Here is a 25,045-nt window from a genome sequence, read left to right as displayed (position 1 = left end):
GGGCATCAGCTTTCACCCCTCTCTTTCCTTCATAGTCCACATCTGCAGTAGCCATGTTGGTACCCTGCCCATGTCCCCTCTACACTCACTGTTCCCTTGCATGCCCAACCAATGCCTGCCTCCTGGAGGCACCTGTGACTTTTTGCCTGGAGGACTTCCTCCGAAAAGAATGTGACACATTGCCTACAGAGCATGGCAGAAGTGCCGAAGGAGTTCCTAAGAGTCGTCTTCAACCACCGATAGATGGGAATTGGTGGGTAAATACCCCAACCCCCTTCTCCCTCTGGTGAGACAACTCTGAGGCAGGAGTTGGGCCCATGGGATTAAGCCCCAGGTGCACACTGGTAACCTGCCCCTTGATGTACCCTATACTGACTTCCTACCCTGAATTGTCTCACTTCCCCACTCTCCAACCCATGCTCCTTAGGACTGCTTTCCAAATAAAATCTTATTCTGGAACCCTTGTTTCTGAATCTCTTTCTGGGGGAAACCAAAATCTGCAATATTCAACTGAAAATGATCACTTCTCACTACATCCACTGGCACCATCCTGGTACAGGGGTCCAAGGTACCATCATCTCTTGCCTGGACTGTTGGAACAACTGCCTAACTGATCTCCTCGCTTCCTTCCTGGGGTTCCTAGAGACTGTGTTCTACACATGAGCCAGAATACTTTGTAAAACATAAATCAGATCAACTAACTGCTCTGCTCAAAACCCTCCAATGGTTTCCTATCACACTTAGAACAATATCCAACTCGTTACCCATGACCACAATGCCTTATATAATGTGAACTCTCCCAGCATCTCCAGATGCTCCCAACACTGCTCTCCCCTGTCTCATCCGTGAATATGGCCACTGGGTTACCATCTTTGCACCTGCTGTTCCCTCTGCCTGGAAAGCTCTTTCTACTTTTCTTGACATGACTGGTTTTTCACATCATTAAGGAATTAGCTTAAATGTTAGCTTCTTGGAGAAGCTCTCCCAGACTGTGTAATCTGTAATAATTTTCATCCCTCCTTACTATTCCTTTACACCACTTTCTTTTCTTCATAGCATTTTCCACTATCTAAAATTATGTGTGTTTGCTTGTTCATTTGCTGCATCTCCCAGTTGACTGGAAGCTCAAGGGGGACTTTGTCTTTTTCACTGTATCCCGAGTACCTATAACAGTGACAAAAACTTATTAGAGACTCAATAAAGTGAGTGAATGGGTACATGAATGGACAAATGACTCCCCTACTGGACCAGATTTGGGCTCATGACACAGAGAAGACATCAATAGCATTTGATTCAATGAACAAGTGAATAAGTCCATGGAGGGACTGAGTCCACGTTCTCTCCAGGCCCCACCCAGGAACGGACAGCCCTTTATACTAAGTGACTCATCACAGTGGGTCTCCCTTTCCCCATTGGCTCATCTACACCTGGATAAAACTCCTATTTCAGACCATTCTAACCATTCCGTCCTTTCTTTTTAGGCCTTACCGGAGGGGCAGACAGCTTCGTGGGACACAGCCAAAGAGGATGAAAACCGCAATAAGAATCGATACGGGAACATAATATCCTGTAGGTGCCCTGCTGGGAGGACCCCAGGCTTTGGGGACATAGAGTAAAAGAAGCTATTACTGTTATTTATCTGGAATTTGTTATCTAATAATCCTTGATGTTTCCAGCTTTAGGTCCACATGCCAAGCTGGGAGCTCTCTTTCAGCCTCCCTGTCCTACCTGGCCTAGATGAGAGAGCCTGGCTCATCTCAACCAGAGCGGGCAGGAGGGGAGCTGGGTCCAGGCAGAGCAGATCCAGGGAGCTCTGAAGGCTGGGTCTTGCCTGGCATTGCCCAGTCAAGAATTCCTCAGGTTGGGGAGGAAGCTCAGCCAAAATGATTCTCCTGTGTTCCCAGCAGTTCCTGTAATTCAGAGTACCACCCTGGCAGCAATTTGGGATGAGGAGCAAGATCCAGCCCATGAGGAAGGAGCTGAGAACATCTAGCAAGAGAATAGTGCTACTCTAAGAATGTAGAGTCCCAAGCAAGAATTGATGCTCAGAAGGAGCCAGAAACTCTCACTTAAGTCTGAGGGTTTGGGGAGCAGCCAGCTCAGGGCTCAAAAGAACCCAAGACTACTCTGGTCCCACAAGAGACAGGGTTTAGGGCATTATGACTTCTGTCAGACCCCACTGCTAATGGGACAGGGTCTCTAAGGTGAGTGTGTGCCACTCCAGGCCTGCATTGGCACAGGCATTTGGTGGCACTGAGCCTGCAGGCAGAAAGCATGTTCTGTGCGGAGCTAGGGGAGGCATGAAAGGACACTGACTTTTGCTCAACAATGAGTTTTAGCATTCCTATAGGCAACCCTTGTGTGTGATTTGATAAAGGCAGTGGTGCAGAGTAGTTAGAACCCTCTGGAATCAAACTGCCTCGGCTTTTATCCCAGCCGTGGGGCACTGAGCAGGTACCTGACCTCGCTAAGCTTCAGTTCCCTCACCTTTAAAATGATGAAAATAATAGAGAATCGCTGGGAAAACGTACATAAAGCCCTTGGCACAGTGCCTGGCACCATTACTCTTAGCCATAGAGTCACTTCCTTAGAGTCACTGATGAGCAGTGTGGATATATCTTTCCACCTTATTTTAACCAGGATTCACTGAATCCCCATGTGGGCACATGGAATAAGCCAGGTTGGGGAAGGGTAGGGTGTGATCAGATGTCTGTTTTGGAAAGATCACTAGGATAGCTGATTGGGAGGGTGGGTTAGATTGGGAGAGGCTGGAGGCAGAAGGACCAGTTAGAAGGCTACTGCAGATATCCCAGCAAGGGATGATGAGGCCTAAACAAAGGCAGTAACAATAGTTGTGTGTGACTCGTACATAGTGTTGATTTCTCAGAGGAGACTGCCATAGAACTGAAGACCATGCACAGGTTACACACAAGTGTTGTCACTGCCAAATATTGGTATGTACAGCCTTCGAAGCAACATAACAGAGAGGGCAGAGTTACCCCATACAAAATGCTAAGCATATATTCTGATTAGCACAGGAGTCTACAACAGCCTTTGTCTGCCACAGTGTAGCCAGCCTGGACCTTTTGACATCTCACCAGTTGGGTGCATAGCATTCCTTGGTCTCAGCTCTCAGGGTACCCCAGTTCAGTGAGAAAAAAAAATCCTGAATAACAAATTATTTCTAGCACAGTTCCGTGTTTTGTTTTGTTTTGTTTAACTGTCTAGACATTGCCTAAGAAAAAGCTTGGAGGAAGAAAGCGTAAGCTACAGGCAGCTTGTAAAGGAAGAAAGAGGCAGAAGTTTTAGCTTAGCTGTTTCCTGTGCTGATTTAGGAATGGGCTGTGAATGGTAGAACTAATTAGAAAACATTTGTAATTTGTGTCTTGGAAGATAGTAATGCAGACAGCAGGATTTCTTGTAAGGGAAGTGTTGGAAAGAGATGTTCAATCCATCAGGAAGTGTGTATTAAGACTTACGATGTGTGTACCTCCTCTGAGCCAGGCCCTGAGCTGGGCTCTGGGACCCTCAGTCTGTGCTCCCAGGGAGCTCCCATTCTGGGCACAGGTGGCTGCTCGCTCTGACCATCCTCTGCTCGAGCACTGTGCATACTGTGCCCTAGAATATCTGCTTTCTTGTCTGTTCCCCCATCAGACTGTGAGTTCAGGTAGGGTCCACTAAATTATAAGCCACGACATCTTGGGGATCATGCTAAACCTTAGTCTTCTCTCTGTCAAATGAGCATAAATTTGATACTCGCTCTCTATAAGGAGGCACTAGCTCTCAGGGTCTTCCTCCTGGGGTGTTGGGCAGGTAAGAAAAACTAAATGACTAGAGCCCAGTGAAGAGACCCTGCCTCCCTGAGAGATGGGGATATCCAGGCTGGTACCCAGGCTGGTATCTGGGCCAAAGCCTGCGGGGTCCGATGGTGAGAAGCAAAGCTGTGCATGTATCTGGACCTCCCACCGCTCACCCTCTGCACTCAGCACCCTTGCCTGAGCCAGCATCAGCTCTCACCAGTCCAGCCTCCTTCCTGGTTGCTCCACATCTGATTTTGCTCCCAACTTTCTATCTATCTGATCTCTGACAGAAGCCAGAGGGACCTCCTCAAAACATGAATTGGACCATGTCATTTTCCTGCTGAAAACCCTCAGATGGCTTCCCTTCACTCAAGCACTCCTTATCCACAGCCCTCAGCTGCCTCTCCAGTCCCACTTCACATTGTGTCCTCTCCATCACGGTCTCCTCTGTGAAGCCACACTGGCCTTCATTCAGTCCATTGAGTTTTCCATGCTCATCCATGCCACAAGGACTTTGCACATTCTGTTCTATCAAAGTGCCCTTCCCTCCTCTCTTTGCCCTACTAAGTTCTACTTATTCTTCAGATCTTAGTTCAGTCATTAATTCCTCAGAGAATCCTTCTGACTCTTCGAATTTCATCAAAACTCCATTATTCACTGCTAGAGCATGATACATTTCTCATCCTTAGCCCTCGTCATCATTGTGATTGAGAGGCATTTGGACCACTCTCTGTTGACTGCCTGACTCCCTCACTGGACTAGATGCTCTGTGACAGCAGGACCATGACTATCTTGCACTCATGTTTCCCCAAACCTGGCATATGGTTGGTGCTCAGTAAATAAGAACTAAATCTTGCAAAGCGCAGACTCAGCAAGAGCCTGAAGAGCTTGAGCAGTGGGTCTTTCCCTTCTGGCTTCCCAAATAAAATAGAGAACACCCATAAGGGTTAGATGGAGGAGGCTGGACCAGGACGACACCTGGAACAATGATATTCCAGTAGGGAAAGATGCTGAGCCTGATGAAGAGAGTGTAGAGACGGGACGCAGAGGGAAAGGAAGAAAACAATTCCATCCCTCTGAGAGCTGCATCTGAAAAGGCAGGATGCCAGGCAGCAAGAAAAAACAATAAGGGGGATTAGAACTCCATCACTGGGGGTACAGAAGATGCTGTCAGTGTCCCACCCACACCCACGGCCTCACCACCTTGCTGTGCAGTAACACCATCTGGTAGTACCCATATCCAGGGCCAGGACGAGGGGGAGGCGGGCAAGGCACCCAGCATGCAACATTCAAGGATGCCCCAGTCGCAGCTGTTGACCCTGCATTTGCACGACCCTGAGGGTGAGTGCCTCGTTAAAGTGTGTGTCCTAGGTGCTCACTTGTTCCGCCTTAGACCTGCCCTGTCTGCATCTCTTTACCCAAGGACTTTCTCCAAAGCTGGCAAGGATGCTCTGTCCTCGCACAAGGCCATGGACCATGAAATAGCCCAGCTCCTTACCCTCCCACTGCGGGGCAGGTGGGGGGGCGGGCAGGCGTTCTAAACCTTTTTCCAGAGTCTCTCTGGGGAGGAGGCTGCAGTTGCCCACAGTCTTACTGGGCTTGAAAACTCACCCCTTCCAGTCTACCTTCTCTTGGCTGTCTTACTCCTCCTGTTTCCTACTGGTGTCCCCTTCTCCTCCATATAAACTACTTGCGCTGGAATCCTCCTCTTACATCTAGTTCTGGGGAAACCCAAATGGAGGTCGAGGGAATTCAAACACCTAGTGATATCATCTTGAGGGGCCTCAATAAACCTGAATCTCCTTTCTAATTTAAGGGTTAATAATTCTGCAACAGATCAGGGCTGGAGCAGGTCTGTACTCAGTACTGAAAGGAGACGGTGCTGAGCTAACCAGTGGATTCAAAAGCAGCAGAAGACATAAAGGGGAACCAAGGGAAAAAAAAAAAAAAAGTCTTGGAATGGAAATGAGAAAGGTAAAAGAGAAACAGCCCCGAGGAATGAACAGTGTTCCTGCCCTTGTGTGTGTCCCTCCCAAAGGCAAAGTGTGCCATGCCTCGATAAATAGAAATATTCTTGGCACAAGAAGAACACTGGGTGTGATTAGCATCTTAAGGAACCCAGAGCCCTGAGAGGCTGGAGTGGTGGACAAAGGCCCAGGCCAGGAAGAACAGAAAAGATGGAAGGGACGAGGAGGGAGGGCACCGCCTGCAAGAGGAAGAATGAGAGCAAAACCTTGGCTAAATAAGCCCTTTCTTCCAAATGCTTCTGTTTAGAAGTTAGTAATAGGGACTGTGGGGTTTTCAGGGAGTGTACATAGAAAGAAAGGGAAAGGGAAGGAAATCAATGAGGGAAATGTGCAAAGAGTGCTTTGCTTTCAAGTAGCTCTGGGGCAGAAATTGCGGACACAGGAAATTTCAAGAATACCAAAGCGCTCCCCACGTGGAAGTTCTAGAGGGTGCTTCCTGGATTGGCAGGAAGGAAAGGACACTGAAGAGGGGAAGTGATCTCAGGAGTTGCAAGTTTTATAAAATGAGGCTTGCCTTCTGGGATCTGTCAGGGTCCCAGCAGGACACAGATGGGACCCTCAAATAGGGTGATTTGAGGAGAATTTATTCAAGAGATTGCTTATAAAGGTGGGAACTAGGTGTAGAGAGACTACAAGGGATAGTGCAGAACCCTGGAGCTAACTAGCATCCCCACCCACAGAGGATGCAGTGGGAGAGGTTACCAGGATGCGGAGAAAGAGAGAAGACCTGACCAGAGGTGCGACCTTCAGTGGCGCTGCCGCCCGCCCATCGTGACCTCAACAAAGGGAACTGAAGCAAGGAGTGCCCCCTCCTCCAGTCTCCTGCCTGTGCTCTCCATGGGCTAAACCCGGCCAGATGCCAGAGGACGAGTGAGCCTAGTTCAGTGGTTCTCGAAGTGTGGTCCCTGCAGCAGCAGCACCTGGGAACTTGTTAGAAATCTTTCTTGGGCTGCGCCCCAGACCTACCAAACCAGGAATTCTGAGGGTGGGGTCCAGCAATCTGTGTTTTGAAAAGCCTCCAGGTAAGCCTGATGCACGTTCAAGGTTGAGAACCTCCAGTCTTGTCCACAGATATCAGCCGCCTGGATAGGGGGCCAGGTGCAGAAGGCTGGAGAGAGGGTCTGAAGGGCAAACAAGATACCTGGGACGTTTTCTGAGACTTCTTTCCCCTTAATCTAAGACAACAGATGTATAGGTTTATTGGACATGGAGTCAGGCAGACCTGAGTGCTAGTCTTAGTTCTGCCCTTCACCTGGTGCATGACCTTGAGTGAGGTGACTTCATCTCTCTGACCCTCAGTTTCTCATCTCCCATTGCAAAAATGGCAAATTAAGGTGAATAGATATTGAATCTGAATCTGGTGCATAGACTTTTAAACCTAGATGAAACTTAGTCTAGCCTCGTTGAGTTCACAGGCAAGGAGCGATGGCCCAGAGATGTAGAACCCCTACCCAAGGTCACACAGCAAGTCTCTAGGGCAGAGCTGGGCTCGTGCCTGCCAGGGCGCCACGTGCTCCCTACCTAGGAGTCTCTCTGCATCAAGACACATCCATGATTTTGGGAGAGAATGTGCTGAGGCCTCTGACCTCAGAACAGATGGCAGACTGGGATGAGCTCTTTGGAGAGGCCATTCTCACTTCCAGGGAGGAATTCGGGTTCCAAACAAACCCAGAGGAGTTTTTTCACGGCGGTTTCTCTGCTGATTCCTGGAAAGACAGAGCTAGGATGACAAAATGAGTGCCTCGTTCGGCGTTCCCAGCTCTCGGGCTCCATTCTCCTTTGCTAACTCTGAGGATGGCTCTTACCTGGGCCCTACAAACCGATCCTGGTACAGAAGTCACCTGCCATATCCCCCAACATCCACCACTTCCATACATGCTGACCCTAGTTCCTACTGCCACTGCCTATGTCTCTTTTTCTGGGGACTTGTTCTGGCCACTGGAGCCCTCTCTGCCTGCTTACAGGGCAGGCTGAAAGTGCCGGGAAAGTAAATCCCCAGGAGCAGCCCCCATCTGATGACTGACAGGGGTAGATGTACAAATTCCCCAGCTCCCGCTCCCTTGGAGAGGAATAAACTTGGAAGTGCGTGTTTGCACTATCTCCTGGAGCTCCCTAACAGGATTAAGCCCCAGTTGTCTACATTCATAGCTTACTTGATGACACATGCCTTATTGGATTCCTTCCTTTCTCTATCTCACTTCCCATTCTCTTTCTGATGTTTCCTGGGATCACCTCTCAGATCGTGCTTGCACTCAAATCTTGGTCTCAGATTCTGCTTCCAAAGGAATCCAAATAAGGAACATTCTCCCCTTTCTTCAGAAAGTTCCCTTAGTAGGGTATGGGCTGGACAGCCTGCTTAGGATGAATCAATGAACTCATCAGCTGGGTCACTGTCCCTCTAACTTCTCTCAATTCTCTGCCCCTCTGTGCTTAAGCCTCCTCTACTCCCCCAAAGGCTTCATCTGTTGGAGCAGCTCCTCGCAGGGCCCTGCAGAGGGGAGCGCCCAACCTCAGCCAGCATGGAATTGGCAGAATGAAGAGGTGCACAGAGTGTCAGGCTGTTTCCCTCTCACACCCAAGCCACCCTCTCTCTTGATAATGGTAATTCAATCAAGATTGAATGTGCAGACCTTTAGCTTCAATGAGGTACCAGGCAGTCTCGGTGGAATTACCTGCCTCCTCCCCATCCACTCGTGCAAGATGATGGCATTAACATTTCCAATACTTCTAGGAAATGATTTTTCAGCTCCACAATTCATTGTAATGAGTCAAATCTCTTTTCTCTGAAAAATTGCACCTTTTCTTTACCCTCCTTAAGTGCCCAGAAGACAGGAAGAAAGAACATCATGTATCAAATGATAGTCTCTCCCCAAACCCACCCCTCTGGAGTGATTCTCTCTTTAAGGGGATGTGACTTGAGAAGACCAATTTATTGGGTTGCCTTTGATGATGGAGGAAGGGAGGAGGAGCTGTGGTTTGTTTTGAGAGTTAGAACTGTGCAAAGGAAGAAAATGAGTCCTCTCTTCTGGGGTGGGCGTGGGAACACAATAGGATGGGACAGTGTTAGAGTCAGAATTGGCATGGAAGGAGCATGGAGGCAATGAGTCTCAGGGTTCCAGGAAGAGTAGGGACCCCACCACTCGACAAGGAAGCTCTCAAACTTATACCACCTCCTGAGTTGTTAAACTTCTTGGAGCCTTGAGTTTCTCATTCCCAAAATGGGATGATGCTATGTATACCTCACAGGATTACAATGAGAACCAAATGGCATAGCATCCTTAAGGCTTCTGGACTAGTGCGTGGAACATCTTATGCACTCCACACAGGTAAATTCCTCTCTCTCACCCCTAACTCAAGATGGGTCTCTAGTCTCATGGCCCAGTACAATAAGATCTTTTGGTCTTTCCCAAGACAAATAGAAGTGAATAGCCAGGGCACCTCTCTGGTAAATATTCAAGCCTGGGTGTGCATCAGAATCTCCTGAAGGGCCTGTTAAAATACATGTTACTCGGCCCCACCTCGGAGTTTCTAATTCAGCTGGTCTGGGCTGGGACTCAAGAATTTGCATTTCTGACAAGTTCTAACAAGTTCTAACAGCATCTTGCTGATGCTGTTGGTCAAGGGACTACATTTTGAGAACCACTGGTCTAGAATAATAAGAAAACTGAATTTTCATATTTCTGTTGATTTTTTACAACGCACCAGGTGCTTTCATATCTTACCCCTTATAATCCTTGCAACAGGTCTGCGAAGGTAGCTATGATTTTGATGTTATTGTTGGGTAAACTGAGGCCCAGGGGAGGTAAGTAGCTTGCCCCAGGTGATACGGTTAGTGAGTGACAGAACTCAGGTTTGCCTCCAGAGCCACTTAATTCCTCACCTCCATCCCGCTGAAGGCCTGAACTGGCTGCCAATCTTGGGGCAGAATAGACTGGATCGGAAGGTGGGGTAAGGGGTCAGCCATGGGAGGAGGAAGAATTTGAACACAGGATCCAGGCATACTCTGCCAGCCTTGTGTAGAGGGAAGAGCCTTGGGTCCCAGGCCAGCTTACCTAAAATCAACTGTATGGTTATAAGCAAGGAGCACTGCCCCTTCTTGCTCTCAGCTTTTCAGACACAAAGATGAACGCATTTTTTGAACCGATCATTGTTGAGCACCTGCTGTGTGTCACACGCTGTAGAGGAGTTCAGTGAATAGGGTGCCTTCCTTAAATAGGGTGTGAAGGGGAGCCATGGGTCAATCAGAAAGTCACAGAAATACAACTGCTCTAAGAGTTCTGAAGAAAAATACAGGGAGCTATCAGAGTCTGGGGTGCAGAGATCATAGGAGCCTTCCTGAGGAAAGAGCATTGAGCTGACAGCTAAAGAATGAGGTGTTGTCAGCCTTACAGGGTTTGGAGTATTCATTTGTATGTGCAAAGGCCCTGTGCAATGTCAGAGTGGACATTGTGTATTTGAGCAACTGAAAGAAAGGTACAGTTATCAGAGTAGTGTGTGAGGAGGAGAGGCATGAGTCTGGATGGGGAAGTAGATCACAAACCATCAGATCAGGCAAAGCATGTGGGATGTGGTAAGGCTTTTTTCTGTGTCCAGTGACAGATGGTGTCCTGGCACTCCACGCCAGCTTGTAAGAGCAGATGGCTAAATTTTCAGGAATTTTGTGAGCTAGAGGATGCCATGTTGGTGGCTTGAAATCCATCATGGTGGGAGTATTTATACCACAGAAATCAGAAGACACCACAGATCAGAGCCTTGTTTTCCTCCGGAGAGCTATTTGTAAAACATTTACCAACAATCTACTGGTCTTTGTCCTAAAACTACGAGGAACAGACTGATTCCAGAGGGACGATGTTTCTGTTCCCCTAGAGCTATGTTCAGGGAAGCTCTTTGGATCTACAGGTCTTTGCAGCTGTGTCTCCCATCTGCCGCCTGTCAGCCATTCTCTCCTCCCCACAAGCTAGTTCTTGCCACCTCCCACCCCAGCTGAGAGCTGGGTGGAGCCAGGTTCCTGCACCTTCCTCTCTCGCCACCCTTGAGGGGTTTGCTTCTCCCCTACATGACTCTTCTCAACTCCTCTCCTTGTCTTGAATATCAAACGAGGAGTACCAAATTAGCTGTTTTTCAAGCTTGCAAAATGTAGATAGGGCATGATGAACGTTCTGGGCTGCTCGTAAATTACCTTGGATAAACTCCTTCACATTGCCCGCTGCCCCATCTTTCTCCGTGTGTGTGGATAAACACAATTTTTTATCCTTCTAATTATATAAAGTGAGAAGAAGAAGAGGACACAAAATAATATTAGCATCTCCCAGAAGGAATAAATAAACCATGAGGACACTGCTACTTCTTGCAATGCCTTTCTGGTGGACCTGTGGCTGCATTCTGCCCTTTAGTGAATACAGGCAATAGCTCTTGCCTCTGCAGAAAGATGGATTCACATTTGGTACGAAGGGCAAATGGGAAGCGCTGTTTCTAATTATCTCTGCCGTCATCTCACTGCCTGCCTCACATCCAGCCCACAACCACAATTTATTAAGCACCTGCTGTGTACCCAGCACTTTTTTTAGGGGAGTTTTAGATTTACAGAAAAATTGAGCAGAATGTACAGAGAATTCCCATATATTCTGTCCCCCCTACCCACATTTGACTTCCCCCATTGTTAACATCTTGAATCATTGTAACAACAGTTGTTACGATTGATGGACCAATATTGATCCATTAGTATTGGTTAAAGTCCATAGTTTACACTAGGGTTCACTCTTTGTGTTGTACAGGTCTATGGTATTTACAGATTTATAATGACATGTATCCACCGTTAGAGTATAATACAGAATCATTTCACAGCCCTAAAAATCCTCTGTGTTCCACATATGCATCCCTCCCTCCAAGTGCCTGGCAACCACTGATCTTTTCACTGTCTCTATAGTTTTGCCTTTTCCAGAATGTAGTAGACTTAGAAACACTCTTGCTCTTTCCCTCTGATAGGAAGACTTCCTCCTTGTCCACCGGTCAGGCCTTCCTCACTTTTAATTCCTCATTCCCATTTCGCTTCACAGAGCCTTCAATTCCCCCACTTTCTAGACCTTGAAGTCCAGAAATGTAAAGCCTTTTCAGACTGCCTTTTTTAACTTAGCAGTATGCATTTAAGTTTCCTCCATGTCTTCAAGACTTGATGACCCATTTCCTTATATCGCTGGATCCTATTCCATTGTATAGATATACCAGTTTATCCACTCACGTATTTAAGGATGTCTTGGCCTTTTCTAAGTTTTGGCAATTGTGAGTAAAGCTGCTATAAACATTTGTGTGCAGGTTTTTGTGTGGACATAAGTTTTCGACTCATTTGGGTAAACACCAGGGAAAGCAATTGCTGGGTCATAGGATAAGAGTATATTTAGTTTTGGAAGAAATTGCCAAACTGTTGTCCAAAGTGGCTGTACCATTTTGCTTTCCCACCAGCAATGAATGAGAGTTCCTGTTGCTCCACATCCTCATCAGCATTTGGTGTTGTCTGTGTTCTGAATTTTGGCCATTCTAATAAGTGTGCAGAGGTATCTCGTTGTTTTAATCTGCAGTTCCCTAGTGACATACATGTTGTTGAACATCTTTTCATATGCTTATTTGCCATCTGTATATCTTCTTTGGTCGGGTGTCTATTCAGGTCTTTTACCCATTTTTTTAATTGGATTATTTGTTTTCTTATTGTTGAGTTTTAAGAGTTCTTTGTATATTTTAGATACAAGTCCTTTATCAGATATGTCTTTGCAAATATTTTTCTCCCAGTCTGTGGCTTGTCTTTTCATTATCTTAATGTCGTAGCACTTTTCATGCCCACATTTCCTCATTTAATCCTCCCAACATTCTGTGAACTATATAGTATTGGCTCCGTTTTGCTAAGAAAACCAAGGCTAAAAGATATCGTTGACTTGCTAAGTGATGGAGCTAAGATCTGAACACAGATCTGACCCACAGCTCCATACATCACATCACATATTAAAAATGTATCCTACTTACCCCAGATTAGCCCATGTGGAAATGAATCTTGGTCATTTCATACTAAAATAGCCTTTCACAGTCTCAGAAAATAGAGTCTGTATTTCGATGCCCTGCAGAGCGCAGTGTGGTTCCTTGCATCTAAGTGCCCTAAAGTGGCCTGGAGAGCCCTTTATAGTCTAACCCCCGCCCACCTCCTCTGTCTCTCCTCCTATTGCTAATCCCCTCGCACTTTGTGCTCACAAGACACGAAACTGTTTGAAGCTTCCCCGAGGTGCTTGCTTTTCCAGGATCTCTGCCTTCACTCTTGCTGTTCCCTCTGGTGGAAAGACCCTTCCTCCTTGTCCACTGGCCAAGCCCTATTCACTTTTAATTCCTCATTCACATATCACTTCACAAAGCCCTCTGTTCCCCACTTTCTAGATCTTGAATTTCCACTTCTGGTATAGTCTGTCTCCCCTACTGCACTATCAAATCCACTAAGCGTGAGTATCATTTTGATAATACTTTTTAGCCCCTTCAACAAGCCTGCACATAGTGGGTGCTCAGTGAATGTCTGCTTAATAAATGAACGAAGAGGAGAGATTGGCCAACACCATCTTCTGTTGGTTGGAAGCACCTTTCATCTTCAAGAATATTTAACCGGAAGAAATAAGTTTGTTTCTTTTTGTTTTGTTTTTAATCATTTTTGCTTTCTGATTTTAAATTTCATTTTATATTTTAAAAAATTCCCTTTCCTTTAAACCAGAATCTCTGCTTCCAGTGCTATAGCCCCCCTAGGGGCAGGCATAATTCAATAAATAAAGGAGATTTTTGAATCAATAAGTCATTAGTGAGACCACTGAGTGAAAACACAATATGCATTTTCACTTTTTTAAGTCTTACAGTTTTTGTAACCACTGGTAACAAGGTTAACAGCCTGAGCTCAGTCAGGTGCTGGGCCTCATCTGAATCCCTGCTGGGCGGGATGTCCCCCAGGAACTCCCACTCTCTGGGGCTAGAATACTGCTGGAGCTGGGGAGCAAACATTGGCACAGACTCCAGGAGTAGAACTGCAAGATGCTGGAGGTCCAGGGGCAGCCCACTGTATGAACGGAGTAAGGGTTCAGGGTCAGACCTGAGATGGAATCCCAGCTCTGCCACTTACAGACTGTGTAACACGGGAGACTTGCTTAACCTCTCTGAGCCCCAGTTTCTTCATCTGTGAAATGGAAAGAATAATACTACATCATGACGATGTTATTATAATGACCTATAGAGCTATTTTGAGGAATAAACGATTGAGTGAGATTATGTATGTAAAGTGTCTGATAGCTCCCACGAACTCCATAAAGGCTACCTTCAAACCCCTCCCCGACTTCACACCCGACTCTCCCACCCACCCAAAGGGGTGACTTAGACCTCCCACCTACCCCCTCTAGTTGCTTCCACTTAAACTCTTCCCTATGATGAATAAAAGTGGCATCCAGTGTATCTCACTGCCTAGCATACTGCCTGACACACAGGAGATACTCAATGAATAATTTTTGAATTAATTGATTAGTTAATTAAATAATGGATATGGATGGTATCCTGGCCAGCCCTGGGCCTGTTTGTCCATCCTCCAATCCATTCCTTACCTTCTCTTGCTTAACTTTCTGTCACGGGGAACGGACCCCTGCAGGTTACATGTCTCAGTCTCTCTTATCAGCTGGCTTCTGGCTGCATTTGGCCAATGACATGAACTAGTGGGAGGTTGGAGGGCAGGAGAAAGGAAGAAGCCAGGGTATTTCTCCCCCTCTGTCCCACTCACAGGCGCCTTCTTTAGAAGCCAAGGAAGATCCTCCTTTCCTCCAGCTCCCCCGAGAGAAGCCCACTGTGGCTCCAGTTTCCACAGGGGGCCCCAGCCCTGAGTTCTGGCAACTCTACCTCTTTCCTCCGTCCCTCCAGCCTCTGAGTTCTGGCAGCCCTGCCTCTTCCCTCTGTCCCTCCAGCCCTGGGGAGATAATGTCTCCTTCTTGGTGCTTATATCTGAGTTGCTTCACCCTCCTCTGTTTTGCTTCTCAACTCTTCCATCTCCTGGGTAGCCACTTCTCTGTCATTAATTCCCTCAGCTGTGTACACTTGAGGAAGTTTCTAATATCCTGCTTAGACCTTTGGAAGCAGGAGTATCTGACCTCAGAGTTAAGAGAACCCCACTCTTCCAAGCTCCACCATCCACTGGCCATGTGACCAGTGAGTCCTTGTAAGCCTCAGTTTCCTCATTTGTAACAAGGGCTAAGAGCACCCATCCTCCTTCTCTCCCAGGATCATTGTGAGAGTCCAGTGAGCTGAGCCATTCATACATTTACAGAGTACTTGTTGAGGACCTGCCCCACGTGGAGGTACAGAGGACGGGTCAGGAAACACAACAAATAACGTCCTTGTTCTCAGGGGCTTCCAGTCAGGAGTACTAGCTGAGCTTATAAACTGCAAAGTGCTGTATAAGGCTAACAGGATAAGCTGACCTGACCTCCTTGACCCCTGGGGACGCTTGGGGATACCCAGAGTTCTCCAGCCCGCTTGCTGAGAACCCCACTCATGCCCTAGAGTAAGGTGGGCTGGCCAGTGGTTGCAGCGACATCGGTGCTGTGTGCCCAGTGACCTAGCCGGCAAGTTGAGCCTCTCCTGCCAACCAGACCCAGCCGGGTGTTTCATTTGTGTGTGTCTATTAGCATGTCGGAGCATGCTTTAATTAATTGTAAAGGATTAGCCTGATTCTTCCACTGTACTAGGTTTTTTTAATGGTTTTTATTTGGCATTATTTGAAGTAAGTGTACGATCGACGAAATCCTGCAAATCTTGGTTATGTCTAGATTGTGTTTGAAGTGGTATTCTCTGTCACACGATCTTTAGTTATTGATGACCTCTTTTATAATGATTTAGTCAGCTTCACTTGAATGGTAGTATTGATAACCATATGTGGCCAACAATCTGTTTACAACAAGACTCCAAGAAGCAAAAGAAAAGCAATTTGTGCCCATGTGGAAAATAAGTAGATTTGCCTTTTTTAAGCAAGCTTGGAAATGGAGCATATTAATTCCAATTCAACACTCCTTGCAGCCCGAGTGTTTTCATATGGTGTCTCTTGCATTGTGCTATGGAGAAAGTATTTCCAGCCCCATTTTAATGACAAAGTTACCAGGACTTAAACAAGCAGATTGAGTACCTACCTACTTGCCTAGATGGGTAATGACAAAACCAGAATCAGAGGGGCAGGTTAGAGAATAAGCACATACAGGTCCTTTCAGGGCACAGTAATCTCCCTGAGCCTCAACTTTCTCATCTGTAAATGGGCATAAGAACTGAGGGCGGTGCTGGGGGTTAAGCGAGAGAATTTGTGCAGAAGTAGCACAATGCCTGATTTGCAGTGGTTAATAAATGGTGGCTCTAAAGGAAGGCAGTGCTCGCCCCTCACCAAAAGCTTCTTATCACCTGTCTCCTTGTTTTCTGCTCTCTCTGCAGATGACCATTCCCGAGTGAGGTTGCTGGTGTTGGATGGAGACCCACACTCTGACTACATCAACGCCAACTACATTGATGTGAGGGTCTTCAAGGGCTGGGCAGCTGGGGTCCGGGGTTGACGACAGCAGGCTCACCTTCTGTGGCTGACCCCAGTGTCTCCCCCACAAGGTGGACCTCCCAGAACATGTCCAGGGTGGTCTGGCTCCTCTTTGATTGTGTGACTAGTGTAACTCAAGTTGGTTACCCATCTAAAGCTACAGCCTCTTTCAGCCTGGCCAGAGAAGCCTGCTCTGCAGGGCCCCAGGACAACTGCCAGGCTTGTTCATTCAACCATTAAGTCATTTGTATGTGTGTCTATTTGTCCATTCGTTCATTCATTTGAAGATATAGCCATTTATGCAACAAAAATTTAAAAGTGCCTTCTGTATGCTGGATGCTATGGGAACGTAAAGCTAAAAATGCCACGATGTCTATGCTCTAAAACCTTAGCAGGACGCTAAGCTGTGCACATCAATAATTCCAGGGCAAACTAGAAAGTGGTAAGTGTCATAAGTTCAGATAAAATGCTGCAGGGATTCAGAGGTGGGGGAAGAAATCACTTCTTCCATCAGGAATGCACAATGTGATGTGAACCAAAGCTTCAGGCACAGGTAGAATTTAAAATCAAAGAGGGGGAAGATGGGCTCTCTCTCTTCGAGAGAACAGCATGAGCCGAGATGTAGCAGCTGGAAGCAGAGGATATGTAGCAGCTCAGTGTGAGGGGAGCAGAGACCATTAATGGGAATAGTGGAAAATGAGGTTGGGGCCACATCTTTGATGGTTTATGATCAAACCTAGGAAGTTGGACTTTATCCTGTAGGCAAAAGAAAGCTGTTGAAAGTTTTTGATCAAGGAGGTTACCGGTTCAGGGCTGAGCTTCCAGATGACTTATCTGTCACCAAGGGGAAGAGAGATCAGAGGGAGGAGAGTCTGGAATTAAGAAACCCAATTAGGGAAGGGGCTGCTTCAGGATTTCCGAGCCTATTGAGCAAGGGCCTAAATACAACAGGAGCCGAGCTGAGTGCCCATGGACATGAGAGAGTTTGCAAAGGAGGAGCATTGCCACTGGGGCCGGATGGACATCCCAGCCTGACTGATTCAAGCCAGGCTTCTCAGAACCTCAGCTAGGAGCCCAAAGACCTTGATGAAGTGGCTCAGAGATCCACTTTGGCCCCTCTGACTCCAAAGGGTGTTTATAGACAAGCTATAAACTGCAGGGGCATGCGTTTGAATTCCCCATAATCTAGGCTGAGCCAGATGATTCACTAATTCAGCAAATATTTATTGAACCTTGTGTTGGTCATTTGCCTGTTTGCCCTCAGATCTATTCCTTGTCCTTCCCCACTCTGCTTTACAGGTGTGTGTGTGTGAGTGTGTGTGTGTGTGTGTGGTGCAGGGAGGAGAGTGAGCTGACTCTTTCAAGGGAAGCACTGATAGGAGATTGCAAGGTAAGAAGAAGGAAGAAGCCAGTATATTTCTCCTCCTCTCTCACTTCTTTGCATGGCAGCTCCTGCAGTAGCTACATCCCGTCTCTGCCTCCGCTTCCATCAAGCAGGCCCATGAGAGTTCCAGGTTGGCCAAGTGGTCGCAGCTCCTGGGCTCTGGCAGCTTCTTTGTCTCCCATTATCCCACTAGTTCTAAGGATGGTCAAAGCCTGCTGCTGCTGCTGATCTCTGGGTCATCCCACTGTCCCCTGTTTAGCATTTTTGTTCCCCCATCAGCTATATAACCAACTCCCTATACCGAATTCCCTCTGTGTGAAACACCTAGGGTGGTTTCTAGTTCCCTGTCTGGACCCTGGCTAATGAAGGGCCTACATGTGGTCAGGAACTGGGGCTGGAGCTTCAGTGGAGGTCATGGTCTCTGTCACTATGGCCCTTCTGAGAAAGTTCACAAGGACATGGCTGGTTCAGAATAGCCTATCTCTGACCTGGCGCGAAACAGTTGAGCATTCACTCATCATGCCTTCAGCTTTTCTTTCATGCATCTAGTATTCATTTCACAAACACTGAGCAGATCCTCCACAGTGTGCTGGAAATACAGACCTTAAAGGGGACTCGAGTCTGGTGAGAGAGTCAGATAAGAAAAGAGACCCTCTGAGAGCAGGGGCTATGGGAACACATAGAAGAATCAAGGCCTCGAGGTGGGGGCGAGTGGTCCGTGAAGTTTTCCTGGAGGAGGTGACACCATGCTGCCTTAGCCAACAAGTAAGAATCAGCCAAGCGAGAAGGATGGATAGTAAACGAAGAATTAGTGATCATTTCTCATTTGCAAACATTACCTTAACTAGTACCACAACCTCACAAAGTAAGCGTCATTACTACCCATTTCCAGATGAAAGTAACTTATCCAGGCTCACACTGCTAAGAGGTGAGGGAAGAGGGAGCAGGAGTCTGAATCAGGGATGCCTCCCCCACCATGCCCTGCTGGTTTTAATAATAATAGTAAAGCAATGAGGATAGCCAGTGGCTCTAAATGAGTCACTCTTGGACACTATGGTGGGTGGTTTTCAATGAGTCAGTTTATCAAGACCTGTCAATGGCCCTCCAAGGTAAGTAATCACCCCCATTTTCCAGATAGCGAAGCTGAGGTTTAAAGAGATTGCAAAGGTTGTCTAAAGCCATGCAGCTGGTGAGCAGCAGAATCAGGCAAGGAACCAGACCTGAATGGCTCCCAGCCCAGGGCTCTTCCTCCAACCCTCCCCACCTTCTCCCAGACACACCTTGCTCCCAGCACTCAGTGGGGACTCGATCAGCACATGCTAAACCAGATTGAGTTGGTTCCTTCCATTTCTCCTTGACCTTCTCTACAGCTGAATGGATGTGGCAGCCCTGAGGGCGATGGTCCATGCAGGGTCTGTGGCCTGAGTTGCCATACCTGGCATTTGTTGTCTGAGTAGTAACCTCCAGTAAAAGTCACTTTCCAGGACAGACACTCAATCCAAAGTTGAGTAAGCATCTGAATGCAGTCGGAGCCGAGACGCACTTTAGTGTTTTATAAGCAACAAATGAAATTGCCTGAAATGCAAGTGAATCTCTGCAACATCAGTGCTAATAACGCCTCCCATTTCTATCAGGTTCTATCATTACAATGTATTCTGCAAGTCTTTAAGGATAAGAAACCAGCGGTCAATGTTAAGAGCCTTGCCCAAGGTCACACAGCTAGAATCCACTTCTCTGCCCAGCTAGGACACACCACAGCCTTCTCCCTCTCTCTTTAAGTAGATTGTGTGGACAAGCAAACAGCCTCTGCTAGATGCTGTCTTAATATCTGCCACTGAACTCTGTGCTGGATCTCAATGGTTAGAGTCAAGGGCTCATGAGACCAAAGTCATGAATTCAGTCCTTGTAGAGCCTGTTGAATCCAGGCCTTTCTGCTTACTGGCTTTATGATTTTAGATAAATTAGTTGCACGTTCTGATATCTGTAAAATGAGATAATAACACTACCCCACAAGAATGTGATAACTGATGTAAAGTATCTATCTCTCAGGGTGCCACTTGGAAACAGAGGCTCACTCAAAGGGAGGAACCGAGGAAAGTTTAATAAGGGTGGGAAGAGGATTAAGGGAATCTGACAGGGTGGGGTGCAGTATCCCCAGGCCAGCAACTGCAGGGAGCTCCAGACTTAGAGAGGGAGAGAGTAACTGTGAGGAGAGGGCTGCCTGATAGGAGCTGTAGCCTTTGATAGAGAGTCAAGGCTGACCCATGGTGACCTGATGGGGGAGATCTCAAAGAACACACACCCCAACCTCCCCATGGCATGTGAGCTCCTGCTTCTGCTCCCCACTGACCCAGCCAACTAGAAGCCAGAGGGCATGGAAGCCCGTGGTGTAGTCCATACAGGCCAGCCTCCCATGGCACAAAGCAAAGCATGGAAGGGAAGAGAGGGCCAACAGAGGGACAGAGAAGACACCAAGGACAAGCACCTCCTAGCACAATATTACCAATATGGGATGGAGGGCAGGGGATTCACACTAGTTGTGAACCTATCATCTGCTCCAGCAAAGTTAAAATTCCTGGGGTCGCTATGGGGATTCCCTGCAAGACACACCCAAGAGAGCTCTCTAGGTCCTCACCCTTTTGCCCTGGTCTCCACCCCAGCTGAAATCCTCCTGAGTCCCCATAGAGCTAACTGCCCACACTAGAATCATTTATCCACAATTGGACCTGGACGATCCATTAAAACGACCCCATTTGGATAATGAGCTGGATGGGGCCAGCCCTGTCTGTGTCTCCAGAGGCCATGGTTCTGCTACTGTCTGAACCATCCCACTGGCGGCTTTGTTTGCACACCCGAGAATGTATTGGCCACTTGAATCTGTTATAAATTACCAGTCTGGAAATAAATATCGTATCTGGGTCCCCAGTAAGTAACAGATGCATGAGTGCAGAGTGAGATAAATGCGTTTTGGATGCAAACCTCTTTCCATTGCTCACAGACAGATGGAGGCAGGCCCAGTGCTGGTTTGCAGTCGAGCTGCGTGCTGTGTAGGTGGGACTTAAATGAACTCAAAGTTCTTTTAAGGTTAGGAAGTTTTCTGTACCAGCTCTTGGCAAATCCCCAGAGGAGCCCCAATTGAGCAATAGGTTTCCTTTTATCTCCAGTGCTGAGGAGTTGCGTGGTTAGAATGTTTTCTCTTTGGGGACTGCATGGGTTCTTGGAGGCCAGAGGAGGTCTCTTTGCTTAGATGCAGTATGCTGTGTGCACAGGCACACAGTATGCATACATTCATTCATTTGATATGCATTTATCAAGGCTGATGGCCTGGGCTGCCTTCTCTGTGCTGGGGACACAGTCATGAACAAGCCAGAGACAGTCCTGCTCTGTTGGAGGTCTCATTCAACTGGAGAAACAGACAATAAGCATGTAAATATACAAAGAACATTATGCCATTTGGTGATAAGTATGCTAAAGAAAAAGAAACCAGAGAAAGTGGAAATAGGTTGACAGGGTAGTGAGGGAAGGGCTCCCTGCGGAGGTGACTGACAACCAAGCAGAAGCCTGGATGGAGGGAAAGAGCAAGCCTGGGTGATATGGGGACAGAGTAGGCACAGGGAATGGCCAGTGCTGAGACTCTAGATGGAAACACGGCTATTCTTTCTGAAGAGGAGCAAGACAGCCAGTGAGCCATGGGAGAGGGGTGGGAAACTGAGGCTATTCTGAAGGGATGAAATGGGAATAACAGGGATGTCAAGATGCCCAACCTAGGCTTAGGAAGCCAATGCAACCGCCACCTCAGAGAGCACTTCTCTGGCCTCCTTGGCTGAGTCAGCTCCCCATGGGAGCTCCAAAGAGCCCCACATCTTCCCCTGGGGTGCACTTATCCCAGTGAGTTGATATCTGTAAGCTGCTCAAAAGCAGAGCCCACATCCATCTGGTCCACTTTTGTATTTCCAAGTGCCTTGTACATGGTACTACATGCTCAATTAACACCTGTTGATTGAATATTGAATGACTGAGTGAACAATTAAATGCAAATAGTGAACCCAAGTCATCTCATCCCACAACTGGAATGGGAATTTCTTGCTCAAAATTTCATCTCGTTGACTTCCAAGCACATTAGAATCTTCCAAATCAGTTTCCTCCAGAGAGTCTTTTGTCTTCCAGCCTGTACGTTAAGGGAGTGTCCCAACCTCACCTCAAAGACATATTCATGCATGTATGCCACCAACCAGCCTCTCCTGAAAACTGCACCCACTCTGGGTGGCAGGTCCCGTGGCCCAGGAGGAGAAAAGTACAAAAACTTCTTGCAGCAGCTGCTGTAAGTGCATTAATCGGGCACATGCAAAGCCCTGCAGGCCCGCTTGGGAGGAAGGAGGTATCAATTGAAGTGCAGTGTGGGGAAGCTGGGACATGGGGTGCGTGGGAGGGGACGGAGAGGGACGACTGGAAATAAGGAAATGAGGCTGGAGACAGACGATTACTCCCAGATATTATCCTGCAGGCAATGGGGAGCCATTGCAGGCTTTTAAGTGGGGAAATACCATAATCAGATGTGCATTGGGAAATTCGCTCTGGCAGAAAACAGGTGGGCTGTGGGACCAGACTGGAGGCAGGGAGGTCAGCAAGAGGCTGGTTCCGTGGCCCTGGTCAGGGAGGATGAGGGCTGTGAGGGGTGATGATGAGGACAGCAGAAGAGGGTGGACTTGAGAAAGCACGCCTTTCCAGGCTCTAGGAGACTCCTTTCTATTCCCAAACCTACCCAAGAAAACGTCCAGAGTCCAATTCTTCCTGTGAGCTTGGGAAGCCTTGTCCATCTTGACTTGGAGGAACAGATCACTCTTCCTACCTCTCGTCTGCTTCCTGCCTCTGTCACAGAGGAGGGCTCTTACCACATTCGTGTGCAGAGGGGAGAGCGTGGCTTACCATTTCAGGGTCCCCCTAGTGGCCGGCATAGACTTTTAGTCGTGGTAGGCGCTCAATAAATCTTTGCCAAATAGACAATAAAATAATAACAATAGCAAAGATATATACGTTAAATCTTAGAATAGTGCCTGGCACCTAGTAACTTGTATTAACTTATTTAATCCCAACAGATATGCTATGATATAAATGCTGATATCTCCATTTAATAGCAAAAAATCAATTGAGGGACAGCAAGGTTAAGTAACTTGCCCCAGACCACACAGCCTTTGAGGGCAGAGCCAGGATTTAAACCCAGGCAGTTAGGTCCAGAGTCTATGCACATAGCCACCCTGCATTGCTGCCTTTCTAGTTGGTTTGTGAGCCGCTGGTTTATTGGGCATTTGCTCTGAGTTTCACACTGTGTGAAGCTCCATGGGAACTTTTTCTTAAACTTAGGGGTAGTGTTTGTCTTCAAGGAGCTGACAACTTCACTAGAAAAGATAGGACCACTCAAACAAAGAGTTTAAATGGGGTTCTTGATTCATATGTGGTTAATCCAACAGTTCTGGCCTTGGGCTCATACAATCAACCCAGGCCTGACTAGAGTATGTTTGGGAATTAGGAGGTACCTACTAAATATTTATGGAGAAAGTGGAATGAGGGAGAGAAATGTACAGGGGACTCCAAAACTAGTCTTTGAATCAGAAAGTGGATCCAGAACTTCACAGATGCCATGTCTGTTTCACCGTAAACCACACAGATGGTCATTCTGGCTTATTTCCTGAAGAAGGGTGCTTTGAGTCAGCTCATCCATCTCGACAGGACAGAAAGACTGATCACCAATGTTAAAGACAAAAATAAATATTCATCCAACTTTAGGACTTATTTTCTCCTAAGATGGTTAAACATAAAGGAAAGTAGATTTCAGGGTTGTCAACCACCTCTCCACCAATAATACTCTATAATTATCATCTGTCTTTTTAAAAATTTATCCATTCATTTATTCATTCACTCATTTATTCATTAAATAAATATTAATTACATTCAATGTTACATACTGAATGCAGATCTGTCTCCAAAACTTGAACTTCTATCCAATAGGATATACTTCTCTGTAACAAGAAAGGGGATCCTCCATGTATGCAATGCCTGGGCCAAAGAGAAGGTCACCTTCAACCTCTTCCCCAGTGATTAGGATTATGGAGCATTAGAGATACTCCAACCCAGAGCACAGCAGGCCTGTTGGAACACTCTGAAATGTACAGGGAAATCAGAAACTGGTCTCTGAATTAGAGAGTGGCTTTATCAGTCTCTAGGTCACACCTACACAGGGTCCTTCCCGATGAACAGGACTAATTCCAAGCCCATCTATGTTGCACAGAGAGGCAGTGTGGTTTCACTCCCAATTTTCTTTTTCTAACTGTTGGTAATGCAAAGAGCCAACAATGCAATTGTTTTCTTCTTTCAGGTGCCCTACAGGGCTTCATGCAGTGTTCTGCATATAGTCATGGCTCAGGAAAGACTTTTTGGGGGGTGATGTCCCACCAAAACCTGAAAAGTCTTTCTCCACTTCTTTCTGGGTGCAGGGGCATGAGTGATGCCCATGCAGTCTTTGCTCCCAGTCCACTAGCTCCAAGGCAAGCTGGCATGGGCACCTCGCAAGTAACTATAATAATAATCATTTAGTGATTTACTCAGTGCTTGATGTGTATTATCTTATTTAATCTTTGTCACTTCTCTGGGAAATGTCTAACTCTATTCTCACTTTGCCTGTGAGAAAAACATGTCTTGGAAAGGATAAGTTATTAATATTATGCTCTTTGAAACCTTTGACTGGAGGCTTTTCACTGTACTTTTCTCTTGTTATCCAGGGGTACCATCGACCTCGGCACTACATTGCAACTCAAGGTAAGCACTCTCCTTTTCCTCTAAAGGGCCCTTGCCCTTCATTGGAGGAGAGGAATGAGCTACGGGCAAAGAAGTCACATAAGAGTAGGGCTGGAGAGTTTCCAGAGGTCCTTGAGATTGTTCATTTGTTTCTTTGGGAAGGAAGGAGGTGACAGGTTCACCTATAGTGGGGAGGGACATGAGTAAGAGAGGAAGGAGGTGTCATTAGAAAATAATCAGGCAGGATGGACCAAGAGCATCAGCCTCAGGCATGGGCCGTCAATATCTACCATCCAGAACTGGAGCGGTCAGTGCCTTATCTCCTCAATGGGTGTGTGCCCAGAAGAGAGAAGCAGCCAACTGTCCTAGAAAGCATCTCGCCAGTATGTTTTCAGAAGGCTTAGTATTGATCATACCTCTCAAACCCTTCTGGGAGGAAATCCTGTGGATAATTATATATGTGGACAGT

General features: G+C 47.0%; 1 protein-coding gene across 1 annotated transcript in view; it reads left to right on the top strand.

Annotated features, from left to right (window-relative positions):
• PTPRT (protein tyrosine phosphatase receptor type T) overlaps positions 1-25,045 on the top strand; it is a 1,006,957-nt gene that overhangs the window by 941,159 nt on the left and 40,753 nt on the right. Inside the window, exons 17-19 of the mRNA XM_046677949.1 lie at positions 1,482-1,569; positions 16,304-16,380; positions 24,561-24,597. Coding sequence (XP_046533905.1) covers positions 1,482-1,569; positions 16,304-16,380; positions 24,561-24,597 — 202 coding nt within the window. The remainder of the gene's footprint in view (positions 1-1,481; positions 1,570-16,303; positions 16,381-24,560; positions 24,598-25,045) is intronic.

Source organism: Equus quagga, chromosome 12 (assembly GCF_021613505.1).
Source record: "Equus quagga isolate Etosha38 chromosome 12, UCLA_HA_Equagga_1.0, whole genome shotgun sequence".
NCBI lineage: Eukaryota > Metazoa > Chordata > Mammalia > Perissodactyla > Equidae > Equus > Equus quagga.
Note: the sequence above shows the minus strand (reverse complement) of the source record. Positions and strands in the feature narration are given on the sequence as shown.